At 39.2% G+C, this 16,768-nt stretch overlaps 3 protein-coding genes across 4 annotated transcripts; 1 reads left to right on the plus strand and 2 right to left on the minus strand.

Annotated features, from left to right (window-relative positions):
• Positions 1-240: 240 nt before the first annotated feature.
• rab19 (RAB19, member RAS oncogene family) lies at positions 241-5,036 on the plus strand. The gene is made up of 5 exons (XM_006795736.2): positions 241-430; positions 2,028-2,122; positions 2,726-2,914; positions 3,306-3,489; positions 4,250-5,036. Exons 2-5 carry the CDS (start codon positions 2,072-2,074, stop codon positions 4,531-4,533), a joined length of 708 nt encoding a protein of 235 aa, XP_006795799.1. The 5' UTR covers positions 241-430; positions 2,028-2,071; the 3' UTR covers positions 4,534-5,036.
• Positions 1,472-10,342, minus strand: hdhd5 (haloacid dehalogenase like hydrolase domain containing 5). 2 transcript variants are annotated; one of them, XM_087842910.1, is made up of 9 exons: positions 9,950-10,342; positions 8,352-8,555; positions 8,133-8,245; positions 7,647-7,740; positions 7,539-7,572; positions 7,265-7,439; positions 6,146-6,334; positions 5,713-6,061; positions 1,472-1,528 (listed from the first exon to the last, which is right to left on the minus strand). In XM_087842910.1, the coding sequence occupies exons 1-9, from the start codon at positions 10,058-10,060 to the stop codon at positions 1,487-1,489; spliced, it is 1,311 nt and encodes a 436-aa protein (XP_087699036.1). In that variant the 5' UTR covers positions 10,061-10,342; the 3' UTR covers positions 1,472-1,486. The 2 variants fall into 2 exon arrangements, with proteins under 2 accessions (XP_087699036.1, XP_087699035.1); XM_087842909.1 differs by lacking the exon at positions 1,472-1,528 and having other exon boundaries at positions 4,787-6,061; positions 9,950-10,341.
• A 992-nt stretch (positions 10,343-11,334) lies between these two features.
• Positions 11,335-16,751, minus strand: ccdc77 (coiled-coil domain containing 77). Its single transcript, XM_087844335.1, has 12 exons — positions 16,654-16,751; positions 15,894-15,941; positions 15,342-15,528; positions 15,098-15,240; positions 14,659-14,755; positions 13,378-13,468; positions 13,109-13,197; positions 12,840-12,988; positions 12,417-12,672; positions 12,127-12,252; positions 11,851-12,003; positions 11,335-11,629 (listed from the first exon to the last, which is right to left on the minus strand). Exons 2-12 carry the CDS (start codon positions 15,926-15,928, stop codon positions 11,483-11,485), a joined length of 1,473 nt encoding a protein of 490 aa, XP_087700461.1. The 5' UTR covers positions 15,929-15,941; positions 16,654-16,751; the 3' UTR covers positions 11,335-11,482.
• Between the last annotated feature and the right edge of the window lie 17 nt (positions 16,752-16,768).

Below are 16,768 nucleotides of genomic sequence, written 5' to 3' on the forward strand. Positions count from 1 at the left end.
AAGGGAATTATTCAAATTTTGATATGATGTTCGTGTGACTAGATATTTAAAAGTCCAGAATACAATTTTCTGTAGATGTACTGCAATACTTTTTTTTTTTATTTGGATAAATGTGGCACAGTCAAAGATCTGTTTCGGTCTCATTCATTCTGTGGTCAACAAAACCACGTTTCATTGCACTGAACAAATAAGGCACCACCCGCACGACAGAAAGAAGGTGGCTGGTGGTCACAGCCAAAGATAGACCCAGCTTGGTCAAGTGCCCCTCACACTTCACACATTGTTCTGTGTCCAGCTGTGCCTTGTTCTTCTGTGGGCTGAGATGACGACAGAATGTAGTGAGGGGGTGGAAAGAGAGAGAGAGAGATTCAGAGCAGTATGCTCAGTCTGTGTTAGCATCTCACTGTGATGCCAATGTGTGAAGCCTGAGGTAAAATGATTTAAATTATGCTTTTCTGGTGTATTTTTGTGTCGTTTCTTTGTGTTCATTTTGTGGTTAACTCTTTACAGTTTCCTGATTGCTTTGGAATGTGTTAGCTGGTTGTAATCAGGGAGAAGAGCTTATGTTTTCTTTAATTGTTAATCATTGTGTGTGTGTGTGTGTGTGGGGGGGGGGGGGGGGGGGGGCAGCTGTTAAAACAAAGATGTAATGTGATTACATTTTGTCGTGAGTAGTTTTATTGGGTGTAAGGGTGTAGGCTGTTTGCTCTAAGGTATTTGAAGCCTTGTAAATAAAACCTTTCTCCACGTGAAAGGTTAGTCACAGGGACACAGAAATTTGAGAAAAAAGTGCTTTATCTTATCCTTGGGGAAAAAAAGTCAAACAGTAATGTTACAACTTAAAAAGTAAGAAGCAACATGAGATAAAATGACATCAATGCTCAAACCAATCCAAGCAACCAAAACTGATCAGATGAGAAGGAAAGGGAATCTTAAATTTAGACACAAGGGGAACAAAATGAATCAACTAATATTAGAGAAGCAAAATCACGCTTTAATTTAATTGTTACTCTAACCCATAGGTGTCAAACTCTGGCCCGTGGGCCAAATTTGGCCCGCGAAGCCATACCAAATTACTATTAGAGCTGGCCTACTGGTATTATACAGCTAATATATATATATTGTTTAGTATTAAGCTTTGCTTGTTCCATATTCAGTTTTTCAGCAAAACTTGTTCGAGTCCATAAGAAAAGATTCATTCTTATATCTGGAGGAAGATTTTTTTCCCAATGAATATTAATGTTAGCCCGCGACTTTGTTCCAGTTTTAAATTTTGGCCCACTGTGTATTTGAGTTTGACACCCCTGCTCTAACCTAACAGTAATTAAAAGAACAACTAAATACCTTACTGAGGAGACACAGAAAATAAATGCATTTAACATAAATGACTCCAGCTATCTTCCTATGATCTTGGAATACGTTGTATCTCCCAATCAGCACTTTCTGTTTTAAATAGTGATGCATTCAAAGACACCTCTTTTGCTCGTTATATGCTGGTAGACCATATCATTGCTTGGAGAACCCAGCACTGCAAAACCAGAGAAAGAAATTAAAGTAAATCCAACAAAGTTAACAAGGTGTTCTTCTGGATTGACATCTGTTGACTGTGAAGGCCATTTGAATATAGTGAATTCACCGTCATGTTCAAGAATCCAGTTTGAAATGATTTCACCTGGTGCATTACCCTGCTGGAAGATGTCACCATAAGAGCACTCAAACCAGCCCATATTGGACCAATAATCATACCACATTCAAAGTCACTTAAATCACCGTTCTGGCCTATTCTGATGCTCAGTTTGCACTTCCGCAGGTTATCTTGACCACGCCCACATGCTTAAATACTGATTTTTATAGTTGCATGGCTGCAAGTGTAGCAGTCACACCCTCTTAAAATGGGAAGTCTGCACTCAGAGTGAACCTTCAACACTTTTGTTCACTCCTATAATTTACGGTAAGTTCTAGCTACTAATTTTAGCTCAACCTTTAAGAGCTTTTGGTAATGAATGATTGCTGTCTGTCTCTTTCAGGTATTGAGTGCTGTTAAACATACAAAGAAAATCCATATCCCAAGATGCAGTGGTGCAGGTGGGCTGGCAGTTGGAAATCACAACTTCCAACACAGGTAGGAGGCGTGTCTTATACTGCCTCAGAAGTAAACTGAGTGGCGCAGGGGTGTAGCAAGCACAAAGAGTGACAGTCTAAAGGGCAGAAGGACAGAATCTAGTTGTGTTTCAAGAATGTGACTACTGGTGTAATGTAGATATGGAAACCAACTCTGATGAAGAAACAGCTTTTGGATTCTGACTAGTCTTTCTCAAGGAATATTGATTTCTATGGAATACCTGAGCTGATAGTGTAATCTTTTCTGATTGTTGAACAAAGGTTAAAGAATGGGTTTAAGATAGCAGAAGAAAAACCAAGCTGCTTCACTAGATTTGACAGATTAGATTTGACAGAACCTTTACTTTTTATTCAGCTCTGGATGGATCTTTCACCAGGGATCAAACTGTCTGTGTTACTTCTGCCAGTAGACAATTGATTTTTCCCTTTCTTTCTCAAGGATGTGACTGCTGTTTGTGTAAATATTCCAAGTTCTTATTGACACAACTTGGAAGGGACCGGTTCATTTGCACTGAGGCCCAAGGGTATTAGGTCTCGTCTGTCAGCAATAGTAAAAAAATAGTGTTTTTTCCCCTCTCTCTCTGTTCCTCTTGTCACCATGCAGACTGCTGGGCCAGAGATTGAAGACTCTTTTGACTTTCTTTTTAAAATCATCTTGGTTGGTGACTCAGATGTTGGGAAGACCTGCGTGGTGCAAAGCTTCAAATCTGGCATCTTCATCGAAAAGCAACAAAACACCATTGGTGTTGACTTTACTGTTCGTACCCTGGACATTGATGGCAAGAAGGTGAAGGTAGATGACTTTTATTTTAAGCACTTGCATCACAGCTGATAGTGCAGTCATGTCCACATATTTAGGTGCGTGCAATTCATGAGATCCGTGTGGGTGCACTCTTGTCTTAAAGTAAAGAAGTCCTTTTGTTTTAGTTCTTTAGAGAAAGGGGAGGGGCTGACAACCTGTCTGTAGTATCCTCGGTGTTTCTGTTTGCTTTCTGGGTGTGTTGATTTATTAGCTGCTAGTTTATAATTCTGTTTAGACATTTGCAGACATTTGTTCAGAAACAACTGCAAACGGCAGACAAACCTGACATCACACTTGAATAACTAAGGAGTTGTACGCTGTTGATCCTTAACCTATTCTGTATAACCGGTTAACCCATATTTGTGTTATCTGTGTTTTGCAGATGCAGGTGTGGGACACTGCGGGACAGGAGCGTTTCCGCACCATAACTCAAAGCTACTACCGCAGCGCCCATGGGGCGATGGTGGCCTATGACATCACTCGACGCAGCACATTCGAATCGGTTCCACACTGGATCAGGGAAGTGGAGCTGTACGGAGCTGCCAGTGTGGTATTGATACTCATTGGTATGTAAACTGTCTGCACAGAGCAGAATATATTTTTGAGTTGTAGATATTGTCACAAAAAACATGTTTCAAAATCAATTCAAACAACAAAACAAAAGTCACTTGCAAAGTCATTAGCAGATCCGTAGATTGTGCTAATAAAGGGATGAACATGGTCACCAAAACGACTGAAGTAGACTGTGGTGTTTAACAATGTGTTAACAATATGTGTCAAGAAAATATCCCAAACAATGTCACACCAGCAGCTTTAGCTGTTGATACAAGGCAGGATAAATCCATATTTTCATGATTAGATCAAATCCTGATCTCACTAACTGAATGTAGTATTGTTGTATTAATTTGCAATAAGTCAATGACATAAAAGAGCATGCCAGTGAGGGAGAGTATTTTTATGTAGAGTTTAGATATTCTTCTTGTGTCTCTGTAGGTAGTGTATCGTGTAGCGTCCACCTACAGACCAAAGACATATGCATAATGTGCTAAAACAGCGATTCCGGTGTGTGACTGTTTTACTGTATTAACCCTAAAAAAATGTATCTTATACTTAAAGTCTACTAAGTTTGTTGGGATAGACGTAATTCCAAAAAGTCAGAAACATGCCCCGTGTTTTTGACGGGTAAAGTTTAAATGTGATCTAAAGACTTGGTTGTAGTAAGTGTTGCACTAAAAGAATAATTGAACTGAAAATGATACAAATCATAGCTGCAAATATCTGCTTCACTTCTGTTTTTACCAACTCTGGTTCTGTTCACCACTGCAGGTAATAAGTCAGATCTCCACGCTAAGAGACAGGTGCTCTTTGAGGATGCTTGCAATCTGGCAGAAGACAGTGGTGTGCTGGCTGCTCTGGAAACCTCAGCCAAGGAGGCCCAGAACATAGAGGCTGCCTTCATTCTTATGGCTCGAGAACTAATGGCACGCAATGGTATGACCATCATAAACGAGTCCTCTGAAAACTCTCCTCAGTTCATGCTGAGTAACAACTCTCACCCGGTCCCTAGTGCCGTGGCTACAGATAAAAAGTGTGGGTGCCGAGAAGGCTGAAGCAGGGAGTCACTCGAAGAGTGGGAATGGAGACCTGAATACTCAATTTACCTGTTTCTCTACCAGAGAATGGGATGTTATTTAAAGAGAAACTGTGTGTTGCAACGTGTGTGTGTGAATACTGGTTTTGTATGTTTTGACTTTTTAATATTTAACATGTTGTAATATTATTCTGAGGATAATGAATGTGATGACAAACCACTCCTCTGCCAGAGGACTTTGTACACAGACTCCAGCACAGTAAACACTACAGTTTTACATGTAGCCTTTTGTCATTTTAATCCCCCCTTTTTTTAAAGGTTCTTTCACATCATATGGCTTTTGAAGTACAATTCCACAGGTTTAAGTCACCTGCAAATCACACATTGTTAAACCAGTTACAAATGTAAAAACTGTATTTTCAGTGGCGCTGTAACTATAACTGCAGTCTTCTAACAGACATTCACTATTCATTATGTGAAAAACCCTACTGTTAAATTCCACCAACTTCAGAAAATAAAATTTAACATGCTGCTGGCTAAAGTAAAAAAATGATGTAATACACTCATAGCTGGCAACTTAAATAGAGCTTATACATCCATGTTTAAAAAAATAATTAGGTAAAATATGACAGCAGTAAAAACAAATGAGGACCTATAGGGGTGTCTTTTTTTTGACTGTGCAAATGCCTGAAGTGGTAATGTCACAAAACTGTGTCTTTGTACAGCTCTTTCTGAATCAGTCTAAACTTGCTGGAAAGATGTAACTGTGGAGGAATTCCACCTGAAATCCACCCGTGAGCTTATCAATACTTAAAGTACTAAAATGTGTATTTCGACAACTTAATGTATGTACTCAAAAACCTGAATTCCTTGACTCAGAAACAGTGATGTCTATTATTGAAAACTTAAACTTTTTTAAAAGAATTCAGCAGTGGTCTGATGCACTATTATGGATGACTGATTTAAAATGCAACTTCTATGTATTCGATGTTAAAACGGCATATTATTCCTTTTCACAGCTGACTCTATGGCTCGTTATAACATAGTAACACCTACTTCTCCCCTGTAATAATCAAGGGAATGGTTTGATAACCTGTTGCTAATCGTGAAAGATCAGACTATGAGATGGAGACCCCTACTGTAGTGGCCAGCCTTCCTGCTTAAATACCAACTCAACCGCCTCCTTCACATCATGCACCTCGAAGGACGGTTGAGTGAGGCTGGGATCGAAGCGGAAGTCTCTGTGACCATGGAAGATGCGTTGTTCTGTGACTGTTTGCGTTGGGTCTGAGAGCAGCTCCTGTTGGTCTTTGCTGTACACTCCTGTGCACACCAGGATTGAGCTACATCCCTCGGGGAGATCCCTTTCTACCACACCTGAAGCTCCACCTAGTTCTGCTGATGTCATTTTAGGGGTGTCATCAACAGCTGAGGGATCTATACTTCCACCAGCACTCTGAGCCTGCATCTGTGCCTTGGTGTGACGAGAAGACTGGAGGTAGCGATTGTAGAGGTTGGCGCCATATATGTCGGCCATGGGATTATCACTATAAAAAAACAAAAAAAGGACTCAGTTCAAATTATTTTTTAAACTGAATTTCTAAGTGTTAAATGTAGACTGAAAAACTCACCCTATAGCATACACCCTCTTCACAGGCGTGTTCCAGCCAAGTCTTTCAGCCTGCTGTCTAATCAGCAGCTCAGCGTAGTTATAAGTCACCACACTGGGCTTCCCAATCAGAGCCTCGTACTTGAGTTCGTATCCTGTGACCTTCTTGTACAGAGACTCTAAGCACACCAGGAACATACCATGACCAAACCTGTGATGCAAAGAACAGGAAATACAGTGTTGTGAGAAAGTTTGTTTTTTTCCCTTTCTTAGTTTTTTGCACATTTGTCATATTTGTGACTTTAACGTTACAGATCGAACTAATTTTAATATTGGACATAACCTGAGTAAATACAAAATGCAGTTTTTAAATTATTTCATTTATTAAGGGAAAAGCTATCAAAGCCAACTTGGTCCAATATAAAAAAACCTAAACCTAATAACTGGTTGTGACACACTTGGCAAGCAAGCATTTGTGGAGGAGCTTTGCGCCACTCCTCTTTAAATAATTGTTTTAATTCAGGCACATCGGAGGGTTTTCAAGGATGAACTGCCCGTTTAAGTTCAGATGCTAATTATGATGAATTAAATCTGGACTTTGAATAGACCACTCCATGATTTTGTTTTGTTTTTAGCCATTCAGAGGTGCACTTGCTGGTGTGTTTTGGATCATTGTCCTGCTGGACGTCCTTTAGATGTTGTTCTGGGTTCTTGTGTGACCTGCTGGATAGGTGATGCACTCCTGGGATCATTTTGGTATGCCGGGTACTCTTGGGAAGGTTCACCTGTGTTCCACGTTTTCTCTCATAGCTTTCACTATGATTTGCCTTTGTACCCCTTTCAGAGTGTGGCATGATGTGTTGCTTTCTTGAATAATTTTGCCTAATTCACTTAAGTTCTATTTAAGAGGTTTCTTTATTCAACAGGTTTCTCAGTAATCAGGCCACTGTGGCTGGTGAAGCTGAACTCAGCTCTCAAATGTGGTTACTCAAAATTAATTCATGATTTAATGAGAGATCGATCACTTTTTCACACAGGGCCAGGTAGGTTTTGATAATAGTGCTTTTCCATGGCACTGTATAACAAGAATACTGTAAATTTTGAAGGTTGTAATATTTCAGACTGTGGTGTTGATGTGTACCGGGGATTCCAGGCCTCTGCCATCCACAGCAGGTCCATGTTACATGCCAGGACGGGGATGTGAGGATAATGCGCTGAACTCCAAGTGCTGCCTGGGTTCCCACCAGTTAGCAGCACGTCAACAATAAGCTGGAGGTTGGTCTCCCATCTAATAGGCTCGCCAAATAAAACAACAGCTGTAGGACCAAATAAAAACAAAACATACAATTAGGCCACATTACCAGAAAATCGTTAATTCTCAGGGATTATGTAATGACTGCGCAAAAGAAACATACCATCTATTGGCCGTAAACCTTTAGTGGGCGGCACCTGAAGGACATTGTGCAAAGTTGGCAAGACGTGTAACTGAACTGAACATAAATGGATTAAACAGTATTACTTACAACATCTTTGGGTCTTCTATTGTGATCCACAACATCTAGGACTGGGTACGCTTCTCTGAGCACATCTATAGTAACAACATCCTGAAAGCCCAGGCTGAAGTTTGGCGAGTTAAAGTCAAACCGGTTGAGCAGGAATTACAAGCTGAAAATATGTAGAAAATCTTAACAGTGTTTTGGGTATTTGGTGTTTTTTGTAACATGTTTTCCAATGTTTAATTTATTGCATTTCTTTATATTTCAAATAACAATGTTTGACTTGAATTAAAAACAAAAACAAAAACAAAATCCCACTAACTCAAAAAAACAAAAATCTGTTAAAGGGCTTCACAGAGACTGTCAAGCAGTAAAGGGAACAAAGGGTGAAGCGATTAAACACTGATAACAAAGTGGAGCATGGAGAAAAACAAGTGAATAAACAGAACATTCAGCTTTAAAGGTCAACATCCAGAGTGCAGGCACCAGATTACCCCAGTTATTGCAGGATACTTATGAGCGACTTCCTCTACTGGACCCTGTCCGGAGACCAGCACACGCATTTTGTGGAACTGGGTAAACATTCGCAAAGGACTATGGGATAGCATCACCTGGTCTGGAGACACCTGAGATAAAGGGATTCTAGAGTAAATGGCTGATATCAAAGAATATTAAAAACAAAATACACGAGACAAAGCAAACTGATAATGTTTTAAAAGGCTCTCAATTTACCTCCACCTCAAGCAGATGTGACAGATGTTCCGCTTTTGTCTGCCTCATGCAGTTCCCAGCATTAGTGACAAACACCACAGGGACCTTGTATTTTCCGCTGCGGTCCACCAGGTTTTTGAAGCACTGCTTGGCTGCAGGGATCGGAGTCTTGCCTCTCACCAGCACCCCGTCAATGTCAAAGAGGAGCCCGAAGGAGCTGCTTGCCTGAGGAGTGAGCAGGCGACAGAGTGGGGACATGTGTAGTATGACAACATAAGGTTACTCATTAACTGATACTGCATTCTGAGCAGTCTTTGAGAGCTCATCGCTGCAGGCACACTGAACTGAGCGAGACTTTGATCCCACTGCAGCTTCTATGAGCTAAGTTTCTACATATTTATAATAATTGTTCTGAGATTTTAGCTTATTATATTAAATAGTTTCCTAGATATTGTTTAAGAAAGAGCCCATCCACTCACTTTTTTTCACACACTGAAATTTAAGGAAATATTCAAATATAAATATCTCAAAGTTCTTTCACATTTCTTACCATAAAATTTAATGAGGATCTGCATTTGACAAATAAAAATATGAAAAACATCCATGCATTCCTTATAAGTCCCTTACAAGTTCGGTGTGCATTGTAAACATAAAAAAATACTTTATAAAAATGTAAAATGTGGCACATTTGTCCTCTGACCTCTCCTTCAAGGTCAAACAACATCAAACATTCATTCTTTTACCTTCAGAATCCTACTGCCATTGTTTGTATTGGCAACATTTAGGAAATGATATTGGTATATGGGGACTAAAAATAATATAGTCTGCATCCAAATGATGTTATATTTGACCTCTGACCTCAAGCTTTCTTTGTGGAGTTGACTCCAAAATGTATTATATTGTATTATCAAGAAAAAAGAGCTGCAAATCAGTACCTATTATCCATTACCCACTCCTACATAATATTTGTATAATCAAAGTAAACATCTGTAATCCTACCTTTACCTAATTTTTACTGCACTACAAACTTCTTAAAATACTTTTTTTTAAAAACAAACAAACAAAAAAAAACAAAATTCATACATACAAAATGTAATACTTCCCTTAATAGCTGGTAGCCTTGGTGGAGGTTTGCACTCTGAGTGCTTCTTCTTGTAAAATACAACTATGTCATTCAGAAATTGTGAGTCCTCTTTCCAATGTGATTTTTTATTAGCGGTTTTCAAATATGGCACTCTGCAGGACTGCTTGACTTTTTTTGTTAGCCAATACCCAGACACATGAGACAAATGTGAAGTTGTGTTCAAACATGGTCTGAGATTTCAAAGTGTGGAAAAAGACTTGAAAGTGGGTGAATGGGCTTTAACAAAAGAGACTAAAACTTCACAGAAATCACCGGATATTTCCAAACTTTAGATTAGAATATTTATATTTAAGTCAAAGATGGCTGAGCAAAAAATGTTAAAAAAAAAATTGGATAACTTGAGATTGAATACTCTTCTGTCAGGATACATTTCTTTGACAGGTAGCACTGAAATGGGATGGAGCGCCACCGTGCTTTCAATCAGCACTCCCGTCTCCACTCTCGTTAATACAGTTTGTACAAAGCGTTGACTTACATGGCTATAACATCTTGAGGACGAAGACTGGGTGTTCGCTTGCTTTGCTGCTCCCTCGCAGCTTGATTTCAGCAGCTGCCAGCCACTCTTTAAATATCTCACTCTCTGCATTGTTTCAGGCACTTTAGTGGACAAGGCGACGTGTAAACAACAACAACAACAACAGACACGACCGAGCTAGCTTTAGCTGCGCCAACGGTTACGGCTAACTTAGCAAATGTGACCGCTGAAGAACCGGGTCATGATATTTTTATCAGTCTAAGTCAATACCATACTCTGCGCTCCTCATACTGTAATATACGGTTGTATACCGAGGAGCGGTACAATTTGTCATAGCTCTGAGGACGCATGCGCAAAGAAGCAAACCGTTGAACTTCCAGGTCCAATATTACGTCAACAACGGAAACCCACACGGGTATCATTTTTGTAGAAATGAAAGTCACTTTGTAACTTACTAACTTTGAAACTCAATAAACTCTGTACCTGAACATAATACTAATATTATTATTTATTTATTTGTTTCAACATCATGTATATATAACTGTAAATTTCATGGCAAAGATACAAAACTATATTATCTTTAAAAAAAAGACCCCAAAAGATTACATTTTATGATTTGCATGTTTGCATTTCCCCCCTCTAATTTTCCTAATTTCTGACACATTTCATGTATAGTTGTATAAAACAAAACAAATATACGAATAATTATTTTATTTTTTTGTACATATTTTTTCTTGATAATTTGCACTTAGTTTTACAAAAACTTTACTTAATTTTATCTGGGTTATTATAACCAGTAGCAAGGTTTGTTTACATTTTTACCTACTTCAGTTAGTTTACTGTCATTCTCCTTTGCAGATGCCTTTGTGCCACCCACCTCCACCTCTCATCACTCAAACTCCATTCAAGCCACCTTCATCTCAGCTCCGGGGGTCCTGCTCTAATCCCTTTTACAGCCAGGGTCCATTCGGCTGGAACAGGCCATCGGAGTCTAACCGTGTATATTCTGTTCATCAATAAATCATTTTCATCCTTTCTAATAATCTCTCCTTATTGAAACGCTTCTATGTAACACATTAGTAAGCATACATTCTTATATATGTCATATTTTTTTAAAAAGTACATGATTTTAAAAGTACAAATAAATTCATATTCAGTAAACTTTGAATAGTATGTACTTGTTTCAATAAAGGTTACACATTTGATGTGAAACATGAACGTCTGTTCCATGATCCCAAGATGACATCCAACATTCATCTGTATATGAAAATTTAAAAAACTGACCAATTCAAAAAATAAAAATGACAACCATTTGGTTGTCACAGTAAAAAAAATTCAAAGCTGCATCTTTTTTAATTAAATATAAAGAACTGATTGTACACTGATTTAAAATAACTCAACGATTTTTATTCGTCCAAAGCACAAAATATCAACAACATTTAGTCTAGTTTTTAAAAATAAACACAGCAGAATAAGCAGCCACGACAGAGATAAACACAGCTACACATTACAGAAAATATCAGCGCATTATCCTCAGCTGTATCTTAGCTCATTTTCAAGTCCAAAGATTTTTGCCTTCAGAGCCATCAGCTCGCCCTGAACCTTTTTGGTCCTGGCATTGGTTTGTCGTACTTCATGAAGGATGGCTAAGTCCTGGTTGGGCCCCACATTCAAGGTAACCTGACGAAAAGAGAATCTCCCAGTCAATACTTACTAAAATGTGATTTTGGACATGAGCAAGGTGGAAAAATTGAAGGAAGACGAGTGAAAGTTTTGTTTAACTTTGTTTTGCATTAAAATTAAAGTCATTCACAGTGCTTATAATATGTAAAAACAAGCACAGGCATGCTGAGATCACAAATAACTATCTGATAAAAATCAATTGGTTTGGATCTTTTTACCTTCAGAAGCTGTTTTTCTACATCTTTGAGTTTCTGTCTGAGGAGTTTAAGGTCTGCCTTGAAGCCCTCCACCTCCATCACCCTCCTCTTCTCCAATGCCTCATAACGCTGAGTCATCAGCTGGAGGCGCTTGGCCATTTTCTCTGAACGCTCCTGCACACAGAAGCAAGGTATCAGTAAAAAGAAACTTGGTGATCTCCATCAACATCAGATACCATTTAATCAGAGATGTGCATAAGGCTTGTACAGACTGAACCATCAATCAAACTGGTGTACCTTGAATATTTCCCTGCCCACATCCCCTTCCTCTCTGATTTGGGACAGTTCTGTTTCAAAAGTAATGCACTGCTCCCTGTACATGTCTGCCAGACGGTTGGCTTGCTTCAGCTCCTCCTGCAATATCTGTTTGAAAAAAGAATAAAGAAAAAAACAGAGACTACAATGAACTCGCCAAAAAACTGTGATTTATTCTGAAGACATTAATAAAAGGCATTTATACAACCTCGCGAAATGGAATCAGGAAATACTTCTTTCAGACTTTCATGAACACAAACAGATAATGTTACCTTTAGCTCCTCTTTGTGTGGCTGATCTGACTCTGACTGAGGCTGAGGGAGGGCTGTGCTGCTGCTGGGCTGCCACGTTCGCCCCAACTCAGTGCTGACACCCCTGGCCTTCCTAAGACGGCTGTGGCAGGAGTCCAGTTCCCTCAGCAGGCGATCCTTCTCCACCATCCAGCTCTTCTCATTAGCTCGTGTGTCAAACTTTAGCTGTAAAAAATCTCTGGTGCTCTCATGCAACAGGTTCTGAGTTCGCTGGAGTCTGACATGTCAAAGGAGATAAATAAAAGTAAATCTGGAAATTTAATGTCAGCCACAGCGATATCAGAAGACAAAAGTCTAGAGGTTTGTTTTACAAACAGCTATAAGTCACCATGATAAATACCTAAAAATACAGACATCATAAACTACATAAACTATAAGACTAACTTGTCAGTCAGAGCAGCAATGCGGTCCTGATCTCTCTGCCGCTGTGCCTCGGCCTCCTCTGTTTTAATCTTTCGATCCTCCAGCAGAGCGTCCACCTGCTCTTTGGCCAGGCGAGTCTGCTCTTCCATTTGAGCCTGCAACGCCTCCACCTGGAGACATGTGCCACAAAATGTAAACATGGGACACACAAGAGAAAGAAATGTTTAACTTTCTGTAACAGATCATATGAATGAAATCACATTTCAAGCATACATAAAGTAGGCCCATACCTGTAGCAACAATGTCTCTCTTTCATTGTTGTATTGTTCCAAGCTCTCTCCATTTTCCCTATCTGCAAATTTAGTTCTCCTGCCACTCTCTGCTTAAATATAAAATGAAAATGGCACGGTCATTACAAAAGGCTGGTTTAAATACATAAGTAGTGATGACTTGATTAAAAACAAACAAAAACAACAACACAAATAAAACACATTCACATTTTCTTGAATAATCAGACGAAAGAAAATAATATTATTTGTAGAAAAATATATTTTCAAACCTCTCCTGGTTGCAGCAGGTCTCAACTTCGTTGGCCTGAGACTGAGACTTTCCTCCAGTCTGGACTCTGGGTACCTCTGTGAGATAGTGACCTGAAATATAGCAATAACAGAAGTACAACAGTATTTTTAACTACTCTGGGAGCTTTAATGTCATAACCCTAAACAACTGCCTGACTGCATTACCATGATAACAGCCAAACGGAGGCTTGCTTTTAGAAGCACTTTGCTAATATCATTAAAAATGCTGTAGTTCTGTTTAGCAGCACCAGCCAATCCAGTGTAGGGCTGGGCCATATCATACCGTTCACGGTAATACCGGTATAATGTTGGGCAACGATAAGAAAATGAAATATGGCGATAGAATATGGGTAAAACGCGCATGCGCAGTGCCTTTGTTGTCATACGCACATGGTGTCGACGGAGAATAAGAAGGGCAAAAGCGGATTATTGAATGAAACGATGAACCAGAATTGGTTTGTAAAGATGCTGCAACTTCAGTGGTAGAACTGGTTTAGCTTTCGTCCGTCAGATACACAACAAAGCACTATTTTTGGTAGAGCATGCTAGCGGGCCGTCGTTATTACCGTGTTGTTTGGAAAATACGGCACACTTAAAATCAATCCTTTGATTTTTCTGAACATCGACAGTGCCCCTTATAATCCCGTGTGCCTTATGTATGAATTCTGGTTGTGTTTACTGACCTCGAAACGATTTTATGTACACGGCACTCGAAAATCTGTCAAATGTTTTAGTGCGACTTTGCTAAGCTACGAAGCCGCACCGCTTGATGGATTGTCGGAGCATTACGGCTACCGTAGGCAGGAGCCTCGCGGAGTGATACGTACTGTGCTTCAACATAATATTACCGTATTGTGTGTGTATAACCTCTTTAAGTGTTGTGGATATTATACATGGTTATGCTGAGGATATGTCGGCCAGTTTCCACTGGAAATGCCTTTTGGTTGAACTGTCAGCGAGGAATTTGCATTTGCACTGTTAAATTTGTATATTACTTTAATGCAGATAAAAAACAGCTGCTTGTTTAAGTGAAAATACATTGATGAGGTTTTTGCACTAATAAAGTTGTGGAGTTGTAAAGTATTTTGTCTAGTGTCAATTATATCATCAGTTATATCGTTATCGCAAATTTTCAAATCTTTATCGTGATAAATATTTTTGATCATATCGCCCTGCTCTAATCCAGTGTATCTTACTGAGATTATAAATTTGAGTTCAAAGCATCGACTCAGAAAATGACCTACAATGAAGTAAGCACGTACCTTGTGAGGAGGTTCCCGGTGGAAATATGTCATCTCTCCTGTATCAGGACCCACAAGAGCAAGAAGGTGTTGGATTTTCTTCCTGTCCTCCAGCTCTCTGTAAAACAGTGGCTACATGGTAATAAAGTTTTATACACAGAAGCGACAACAGATAATGGTGGTTACAAGTTATTAAGATATCAAATGCCACACACCTACTGCTATCAGTCAAGAATAACTTGTATAGGCTTCAACTTTCTTAACAAAATATGTTAACATATATCTGTGCATTCCACTGGTTTTAATTATTAAAAATATGTAAAAAAAATAAAATAAATACTTGGTCAGTTGCAGTAAGCCAGATGGTAAAGTAACCCATCACTATTGACAGAATAGTAATCATTCTCTGCAGGCACTGTGACTCACTTTTATCAATATTAAGGTTGAACTGTACACCTACCTGATCTTTAGTCTGTCGTTTTCTGCATAAAGCCGCAGAGACTGCTCTCTCTCTTGGAAAAGGTAGACCTGCATGTCACTCAGGGCACTCTGAAGCTCTGCAGTCTCTCCTTCGCGCTGTCGTATTTCCCACTGTAGCTTATGCTTTCAGGGCATTATGAAGGGAGGCAAGATTAGTCAGGCAAAGATTCTTTGGCACAAATGGCTTAACATCAAAGCCTCTCACATTGACTCCCATCTCTCACCTGATCTTCAGTGAGGCTTTTACACTTTTCCAGCATCTGCAGAAGCTCCAAGTGCTCGCTATCAAACTGGGCAATCTTCTGTCTGTAGAACTCCAGAAGCTCTCTGGATGGACGCAGTTGCGCCAGACGCTCGTGAATAGGGGGGAGTGGCGAGTCAAGCTCCTGACCCGGGGTACGAATATTAGTCCTGTTGGGTGAAAAACAGAAAAAGAAAACAAAGAACATGAAGCATTTTGAAGAAGATGTTACTGGCATACAATTTACATTTGGGCATTGAAGACTCACACTTTGGTTGTAACTGTAACAGCTACAATATCACAGCACTTTACCAATGACATATAAACTGTGTAAAGGATTACCCAGGAATTTAAACCCATTTAGGTAATAACGCTTAATCCATGTGGGATAAGTCTGTAACAGTAGGGGAACCAGACTGTCACAATAAATCCAAGTATCATTTAGGGAGATTAAAGTAAAAAGCATTACTCTGGCTCACTCTGTGCTATGGCAACAAAAGTCCAGCGTTCAGCGTGTCAAATGCATGTTCTTTACCTGTGCGGTGTTGCATGTTTCTTTGGGGACCCCATCCTGTTGCAGACACTGTAAACAAAATGGAAAATACATATACAGATGCTTAAAAGGTTTACATGAATAATCAGTTGTTTTTAAATCATGAGCACTTAAAACAGTTTTGTGGTCTTAATATTCGCATACTTTAAGTGTCCAATTATGTAAAGAGCTTAAACGGAGTCAGCAGAACAGATATAATTATACAAATAGTGAAATACAGCATTAGAAAAAAATAAACACATCTTGTATTAGGAATTGGTGGACAAGCAAAAATATTACCCTTTGCAGTATTTCTAATTATTATGACACGTGAATACGTCAACTAAAAGAACTTCTAGAGTGGCATTTTTGCAATAATAGTGAAGAGGTAACACTATCTGGATTGCAGAGCTAACAGGGTAATTTATACCAGTCGTGTATCTCGGTTGCCACAGACTGGGCGGTAGGGGGAGCGGGAGTTTTAAAACCAGTCCGCTATTCTTGCCGAGGGATAATTTAACGCTTTAAACCCATATTAAACGGCCACGTCAATGATTCAGTTGGGCATAAAGAACTTGTACTTCACATAAAAAATAATCTATAAAAAATAGCATGTCGTAGCAAAATGAGTAGGTATGTTTTATTTTTCATGGTGATGAATTCATGAGAAATAAGAAATGTCATATTATATAGCGCACCAATATAGCTGTCGTACGTTTTTCCAGGTTTTCTTTTCGCTTAAATACTTCTGAATTTTACTCACCCGTTACAACTTTAAACAGTGTAGCAGCACCGCGGTGTTGTTCTTTTGAAACCAGGAAGTTACCGCCCCTTTTTCTTCTTCGTAGGAAACTCAGCCGTAACCGACGTTATTTTGC

The sequence above is a fragment of the Neolamprologus brichardi genome, chromosome 7 (genome assembly GCF_056152115.1).
Source record: "Neolamprologus brichardi isolate AB-2024 chromosome 7, ASM5615211v1, whole genome shotgun sequence".
NCBI lineage: Eukaryota > Metazoa > Chordata > Actinopteri > Cichliformes > Cichlidae > Neolamprologus > Neolamprologus brichardi.

Excerpts from the sequence above, each read along its gene's own strand:
- rab19 (XM_006795736.2), top strand. The coding sequence starts at position 2,072 with ATGCAGTGGTGCAGGTGGGCTGGCAGTTGGAAATCACAACTTCCAACA. Across the intron at positions 2,123-2,725 it reads AATCACAACTTCCAACACAG|ACTGCTGGGCCAGAGATTGA; the intron begins GTAGGAGGCGTG and ends GTCACCATGCAG. Across the intron at positions 3,490-4,249 it reads TGTGGTATTGATACTCATTG|GTAATAAGTCAGATCTCCAC; the intron begins GTATGTAAACTG and ends TCACCACTGCAG.
- hdhd5 (XM_087842909.1), bottom strand. The coding sequence starts at position 10,060 with ATGCAGAGAGTGAGATATTTAAAGAGTGGCTGGCAGCTGCTGAAATCA. Across the intron at positions 8,246-8,351 it reads CACATCTGCTTGAGGTGGAG|GTGTCTCCAGACCAGGTGAT; the intron begins GTAAATTGAGAG and ends CCTTTATCTCAG. Across the intron at positions 7,741-8,132 it reads GTAGAGGAAGTCGCTCATAA|CCTGGGCTTTCAGGATGTTG; the intron begins GTATCCTGCAAT and ends GCCAAACTTCAG.
- ccdc77 (XM_087844335.1), bottom strand. The coding sequence starts at position 15,928 with ATGGGGTCCCCAAAGAAACATGCAACACCGCACAG. Across the intron at positions 12,989-13,108 it reads GAGAGACATTGTTGCTACAG|GTGGAGGCGTTGCAGGCTCA; the intron begins GTATGGGCCTAC and ends ACATGTCTCCAG. Across the intron at positions 12,004-12,126 it reads TGGGCAGGGAAATATTCAAG|GAGCGTTCAGAGAAAATGGC; the intron begins GTACACCAGTTT and ends TTCTGTGTGCAG.